The sequence below is a fragment of the Protobothrops mucrosquamatus genome, unplaced genomic scaffold (genome assembly GCF_001527695.2).
Source record: "Protobothrops mucrosquamatus isolate PMUCROS unplaced genomic scaffold, P.Mucros_1.0 scaffold6859, whole genome shotgun sequence".
In the NCBI taxonomy this organism is placed as follows: Eukaryota; Metazoa; Chordata; class Lepidosauria; order Squamata; family Viperidae; genus Protobothrops; species Protobothrops mucrosquamatus.
This window is the reverse complement of record NW_015392673.1, coordinates 345-8,171: the sequence shown is the minus strand read 5'-3', so window position 1 is coordinate 8,171 and position 7,827 is coordinate 345. Positions and strand designations below refer to the sequence as shown.

The following is a 7,827-nucleotide window of genomic DNA, read 5'->3' as shown; positions in this document are numbered from 1 at the left end:
TCATGTAACTGACATTCCTTCCCCTCTTTAAATCTCATGCTTCATGCTATGAATGCATTTCTGTACAATGTTCAAGATTCATGGCAGCTGAAGTACTGTACCAGGATGCCAAGTGAGAGAACCTCAGAAAATCAATAAGCAACCATAGAAAATCAAAAAGGAGGCATTTGTAATCTATATAAATAAAAATGTAAATGTTCATTTGTTCAAAATCTTAAATCTCTGAAAGTTCTTCACCAATTGCTTTGAAATTTTGACGCAACGTTGCATTTGAATAGGCGCGTGTTTTTATATACCTATCTTATATAGATGTCACACCTGTGACAGGTAAAAACATGCTTTTTTTGAAAAACAGCGCCATCTGTTGGATGTAAAAGCAACACACGCTTTTACTAGACTGAGCCACAGCAACGTGTGGCCGGGTACAGCTATACAGTATAACATTAGAATAATGCTGCTCAGCATTATTTGATTTGATGCTCAGCATTATCAGTTTTATACAAACACTTAGCCCAGGTCCATGAAGGTTAAAAGGGGAGATGGCTATTAAGGCACATCCCCATCCCTGCCCCCCTGGACATCTGTTTCCTCGTCTGCTTAATTTCTTCTCTTCTGTGCTAGTAGAGTAATATCCAAACAAGATTTCAACTCATGTTTGCTTGAACATACAATAAATAGAAACCTCCACAAACCCAGGAATTTTGCTTGGTCAGACCAGTTCAATAGCGGAGGTAGGACTTGCTATTTAATCTTAATGGGAACAAGCTAGTCTCTCGATTATGGTTCAATTTTAGAGTAAAGACTAAGAAATTCATTCTGAATTATAGAGTTCAAAGGCAATTCTGCAGTTTTCATTCACTTAGCAGTCAGACCTTTGAATGGGAAATCTCAACTTAACTGCACAGTATTGACAGAGCCAGAAAAGATAAGAATCCTTGAGGTGCATTTCAGTCTGACAGGTCATATTTATCATTTCAGCATATTTGCCAGAAAAATATCCCTTTTAAATAATCACCAATAGTTTGAAACCCATATCAAATAATCTTGCAGAATTAATTCATTTTGCTAGAAGGTATGATCTTTACAGAGTTATAGAATGCCCTCTCTCTCTTCCTGTTTTTATTTACTTTTCTTTCCATATACATAAGACTGGATTAAAGCCAACTGATGTCCCAAGCACAACTCAACAATGGTGCCCCTCAATGGAAGGGAAGCTCTCCTTCTATGAAATGGGAACAAATGTGATATCTAATGATCCCTTCAAAACAAAATTTTAAGCTTTAGTCACTCATTATGCCAAAAAACATATTTTTAGCAATGCAGATTAAAGTCAAATACAGCAGATAAAACAATTACGTGAACCTGACTAAAGTTAAGTGTGGCAGTGAAAGAGATAAGGACTTAATAGGAGATTAAGCACATGCTTATTTTGTATAATGATTAACTTAGACCTGCACTTGCACATTTGGAAGCAAATTTCATGTATCCAAGGAATAAATGTTTTTTTCAGAGTTAGTCTCTACTACTATTGTTACATGTTTTATTATGCTTACACTATGACAGCTTTGAGTATGAGTAAGCCTAGCCTGATTTAGCAAACTTTATTATCTGTTGCAAAAAATAGACATGAAGCCATCTTATGATCATGCCTCACCCTTAAATATCACACTTGAAGTTGCTGACTTCAAATTCTACATTTTGTCTCGTCTTTATAAGCTTATACAGTTCATAGCATAAGATATAAAAATGTTTCTATCATATGCTAAAGTAGTTTCTGACAGTTCTTGTAGCTAAAAAAAAATATCAGTCCACATGAAAATATGGATTGTGAATCATTTGGGAATGCTATTGTTCTGGCTAAATATATATCAAATGAGCTTTTAATTTTTCATGGCAACTCTAAGTGACAGTAGAAAGGGGATATAAATAGTGTGTATTCATATTTGGACATTCATTTATTTTCAGGAATCTATGTGCCATTCAGTTCCAAAAATATTCATTCAAAAATGGTACAGAAATAAAATTGAAAGAATTAAAAAATATCAGCTCGCCAATCTACAAACTTTTTCTTAGATGTATTGGCTAATGTATGAAGGAGAGCCATCCTATGTCCAGTCCCCAGATTTTTTCCAGGAGAGCTGGGTCTTTATAGCTTTCAGAATACCAACAGGATTAATGCTAACCTGCCTTCAGATATAGCACTCTTGCAAAAGAGAGGGGCAGGTCAGCTACAGAAAAGTCACACTTTTGTGGTTCCTGATAATGGGAATCCCTCAAAGATGGAATTCAGAGGTCCATGCTAAATTTTATTGGATGGGCACAAACCACTCAGAATAGAAGGTCCTGAAAGTGTTCAGGACCTGACCCATGTAGGGCTTTAACTATAACAACCAGCATCTTGATCATCAGTGCAAGTGGGGTTGCTCTGGCAAATAGAGAAATGACCTTAACCACATCATAAAGATGTTCAGATGATACCACTTCACTGGCTTTGGTGAGACTCCATAAATTACATTATGCCCTAAATGTTTTCTTAAGCATATGCTCAACACTCTAACAATAGTTAGCATCATGTACATGATAACTTTGATTCATGTCAACAAAGCACTTCACATTGTTCCACAGTCTCAACTAGCATTTCTCAGAGTTGGAAGAAGCTTGTAGATACTGCAAGTGCCAGCTGAAGATGCAAAAGTTGCCCCTAGAGAAGAGACAGAGTCTCCCATCCTGTGTGGAGCATTTCAGAACTTGCTGCTATTTATTACTTAGCATCTATGATGGGAGACTTCTTCATTTTGCCTCTCTTAAGGCCTGCATTCAATCCCCCCAAACACTTTGTTTTTTAAAAAAGCTGGTTCTCACTGCTTTGCTTTTCTGAAAGGCAAACAAGATCAGTATTTTTATTTTTAATCCAGTGAGCAAAAAGGTACCATATAAGCACTGCATAAATCTTGATGACCACAAGCATGCAGTAGAGAGACAGCATTTTGTTACTCTTTGCTCCTATCTAGTAGTAAACTGGATTTTCACAGCCCAGATGTAATACTGCTAGTCTAAAGGGACAAATCATCAGAACAGACAGACAGTCATTCCTTCCTGTTTCCCCTTCTGCTTCACTTAAAATCTCCAGTGCTTATTTAGTAGTGGAATAACCAATAGTTTCACTGTTTCTCAAGTTAATATAAATCCTGTGGTTCTGTTCAGTGGCACAGGAGAAAAGGATAAACCTCAGAATGTATTGTTACTATTTCATATATGTATAATTGACCCTACATGTCCTATGGTATCATACTAATATGGCCTATTCTGTCATTTGACCTGAATCAGTGGTGGGATTAAGCCAGTTTGCACCAGTTCAACAGAACCGGTAGCTAATTTTTTGTTGCCCAGGCCCAGGATGGACTTCCAGAAGCGGCATCTACACAGAGAACCGGTTGTTCACATATTTGAACCCCACCACTGACCTGAATCCATGGTCTTGCTACAATTAGATCAGAATGATGAGTGAATATTATGTGCCTGTTTTGTAATAGCCGCAGAAATGCTGAGATTTTTGCAATTATTCTCATAATTAGAAAAATAAGGCAGACACTCAGGTTTTTTGTTGTTATAGGGCTCGCTCCAAAATTTTTATAAACAAGCAAATGTAGGAACACAAATGTAGAAGTCAGATTTATCTATTGGTTTGTTTACTTTACAATTTGTGTATGCTACCCACTCAAATGACTCAAGTGACCTATTATTGGGGGGGCAGCTACATGTAAGATTATTCTTCCCGCCCATTAGTTTATGTTTCTAAAATAAAATAATCACAACTCAGAAAAAGCAAGAAGCACATTTCACTTGCCATTCTTGAATGGACACAACTGCATTCTTCGTGCATCTAAAATCGCTGGCCACACCTGTAATCCAAACATGCATCCATTAGTTCAAATCACCATAAATTGCTTTTCAATTAAGTATTGCCCATATGACAGTTTCTATGTGGCCTTTCTCCTAAGGTGTTTTATGGAGTAATCAAATAACATAAATGTATAATAGGAAAAAATAAACCAAAAATAAAATATCAGTTCTTCTTTGAAAAAAATCTAAATAAAATGAATTTCACTATTTTTTGTAATGATTAAATATTGAAAACTGGATGTAATACTAATGCAAACCATTTTGAGATTTTTGTTATCTGTGTGTCATGGGTGGGAGGTTTCCATTTAGGATTAGCCCTCTCCTCTAAGTCATGATCTCAGAGCTGTCTTCAGGGTGTGGTCAAAAATCTCAAGATGGTGGCCACAATGGCATAATCAAAGTGCCAGCTGATTTCTATGTATATTGACCCAATCATGTAGACAGCTGTGAATGGGTATTTGAAGAATTCCTGTATATTGAGCTAGTTCATACATCAAGCTACATGGAAACATTTACCTCAATACATAGACAAGGCAGCAGCTGAGTGTATTGCAAAGAAACAGATTTCATCAAATCCTTTCCCTGAATCTGAAATTATAAAATAATAAGGTGATAGGTCAAACATTTTTGCATAGACAGAAAAGTTGCAGAAAGATGTATCTGTCTATACAAAAATCCAGTCATTTTGCTGTTCCACACACACAGGGTCTTCAAGCTGTCACAAGATGATTTCTTCAGCACTTTAAGCTTAATATTCCAAAACTTTGCATTTATTTATGGATTATTCCAGGATCATGGTAGAATTAAACCTGTCTTCTGACTTATTCAAAGTAATTGTATGTATATGTTTAGACTGCGGTGATTACTTGGGAAGAAGGAAAATGCTTTTGCAGTTGTGCCAAAAATAACATCCTACTCAAAAGAGATGGAGACAAATCTTTGTCCTTTTATAAAGATTAAAAGATTTTACATTTTTGAATCTCAATTACACCCCTCAGCCTCCCTCCCAAATGAAATGCTCAGACCTTCAAAGGTTTACCCATCTTTGCTTTCCAACAATTGTAGTTACATGTCTTTGCATTAACTTTTTCAAGCATTAGCTTAAACATTAAAAGCAGATATATAATATGATCCAAAATTAACAGGGGTCAGTCTAATATTTACTGACATAAGAACATGCCAAGAAATCTACTAGATGTCCCCAAGGAGTACCTAATCCATCACTGACTATAGGAATATCTACTGGAAATCCATAATCGGGACACAAAGACATTATTGGGGGAAGAGGTCAGAAATTGTTGGAAGTTCCTAACTGCACACAGTCCTGAAAAAGATAAGCTCCCTGTCGAATAGGAGGGAAAGGGTGCAGGTCTCAGTTAAAGATCTGGTTGAGGAAAGAAGACTTATGTAGGAATCGTTATGAAGTCAGTGGGAAGGAAGGAAATATAAGAGAGACTAATGGAAAAAGAGTCTCCTACTGACTTTGAAAAGAGTTTCCATTTTAAGGGAAAAGATCAGTTAGGTGTGTTGTGGTTGTTTTCCTTCTGTGTGTGTTGCATTGGTTGTTCACTAACATTTTTGCTGGTCAAGATGTCTAGTATTCTATATTCCCCTCTTTACTTATTACAGATTAAGTAGATAAGGTTAACACCCTGAGAAGATCAGATGTCCATTGTCATATATCTTATTCCAGCCCAGTCTTCCATCCTATTTATATTTCCAGCACCAAGCAACATTTCCTAGTAGCTATCTTGTTGTCTGGACAATTGAAAGGAAGAATGAAAGCTAGAATTAATTCTCTAAGATTGACCTTAACCCATAGCTCTCATAACTAATAGCTACAAATGGGCTTACCTATTATGAACTAATCTAAGCCTCTTTAAAGGTGCCCAACATGGCAGCCACCAGTATATATTGGTAGCTACAAAATTGTATAATTTGACTATGGGTTAAGTGAGGAAATACTTTCTTTCATTTGTCCTGTGTTAAGTTTTATTCATGATTCCATTCTGATATTCCAGAAGGCAGACACATTTCCCTCTATAATATCCCAGTATCATGAATAACTGTATGCACCTGTTTTCTTGTCATTTATTATTCTGACTTTTTCTCAAGCAAAACATTATATTTCCACAATAGGCTTTAGTCATTAACCACTGGTTACACAGAACTGAATACAGCTTCTTATAGATATTTTTCTTATTCATAATACTTAGCAAAGATGATTTCCAACATAGCAACAAGATCCAAATCATATTAGGAATTATGCCTATGTATCCTTGTTTTCTTTTTCCTTATACCTAATTTATTTATCAAATTTGCTCAATTCCCAATAGTTCTTATTATATCCTATTCCATATATTTTTCCACCAAGTTTCATAAACTGGTATTCTCTTTAAAGGGCAACAAGTCAAAATCTTATTATTTGCATTTAGAAATCCTTAGAATTTCTATTCATTTAACTTCTCACAATTAGATGTCTTCAAATACTAGAGGGAATGGGAGAAGAAAAAAGCAAGAAAAAAAGATGGAAGAAAGAAAGGTGCAGATTTTAGAAAAAGGGGGAAAATAATATTTTTTAAAAACACATTTCTATTATTCTTGGAATTCTCATGGAATTATGTTACCCTTTAAATGCCTTCAGTAAGTAAGAAATTTTATATTGTTTTGCTAGCTGAATTAATTTCATAAAACATTTTCAGCTTCTCTGAAGTACTTACCAAAGTGACAGGCCCCACATCTTCACATACAAATCTTTGATGACATAAACGGACATAACAGTCTATGTTTTGGACATCTGAAATATTCACTGAAATGGTTTTTCTTATTCTGTCCACATTATAAGCCATTTTGCTCACTGAAATTTACAACAAAGAAAAAACTGTAATTGTACTGTTTTATATTTGTATTTTCTATAGCCAAAAATTATAGTGTGTCAATACAGGACAAGATAATTGAAGACACATATCCAATTCCAGCCCCCTCATAATTTTTGTTGCTCTTCTCTGCCCTTTCCACTCTTTGCATTTAGTTATCACAGGTTCTAATCTAGTAATTCACTTCTAAGTTAGCACATACTGTAGTAAACCATTAATTAATGGAATTTGAACAACACCTTTTAGCCAGATGTTATCTAAAATAGGCAACAATTGGTCTATAATTCTTTCCTTTGAATCTTAAAAATGGGGAATGCGGATGCTAGAACAGCTAGTTGTGGAAACAAGAATCTCATTCAATGATGGCAGGACTATATGGAAAGTAGAACTCTGCAAAACAAATTACCTCTGGAATTCGTCAACTCAGGGAGAATTTCTGCTGGAGAAATGAGATGAGAGGGTTTGTACTAGAAAAATCTCTCTTTTTCATTATTTTTAGAGAAATCGGACCTAACCTTGATGCACAGTTTTTCTCTTTGGAACCCTGATTTTCTTAGTAAGTTGTGCTACTCCTGCATTTCAGTCCTCATTGTGTCCTATTTCTGGACCCCTTGATTCAACTCCAGATGGCCAGCTTCAGAAGAAAAAGAAGAACTGAAGAACTGGTTTTCAAGAGTCAAGCTGAATTTGATAGATAATACCCATGTGTCCTTGTTGAAATATTTAATAGACTACTAAATACTGTATGCTACTGTTTTAGACCTCGGAGACCTCAACTTACCAAAACAATCTGGAATATTTTTCCCCACATCGTTGTTTCTGCAGTCTGCAAAATAAAAAACCAGATTTTCAACTGGTTTATTTCTTAAGACATCTGCTGTTTTATTTTCATGAGGGATGGCCAGAAGTCAGTAGAAATCCCTTAATAGTATACAGATTACAAATATTTAATTGATTCAGTTATGATATATATAAGGGATTTAATTGGAGTGACAATCTGCTTCTAAGTGTGTGTGTGTGTGTGTGTGTGTGTGAGAGAGAGAGAGAG

General features: G+C 35.5%; 1 protein-coding gene across 1 annotated transcript; it reads right to left on the bottom strand.

Annotated features, from left to right (window-relative positions):
* Nucleotides 1–3,839: 3,839 nt before the first annotated feature.
* LOC107300389 (putative interleukin-17 receptor E-like) lies at nucleotides 3,840–7,605 on the bottom strand. Its single transcript, XM_015829723.1, has 4 exons — nucleotides 7,561–7,605; nucleotides 6,624–6,760; nucleotides 4,420–4,491; nucleotides 3,840–3,902 (listed from the first exon to the last, which is right to left on the bottom strand). The coding sequence occupies exons 2-4, from the start codon at nucleotides 6,750–6,752 to the stop codon at nucleotides 3,840–3,842; spliced, it is 264 nt and encodes an 87-aa protein (XP_015685209.1). The 5' UTR covers nucleotides 6,753–6,760; nucleotides 7,561–7,605.
* Between the last annotated feature and the right edge of the window lie 222 nt (nucleotides 7,606–7,827).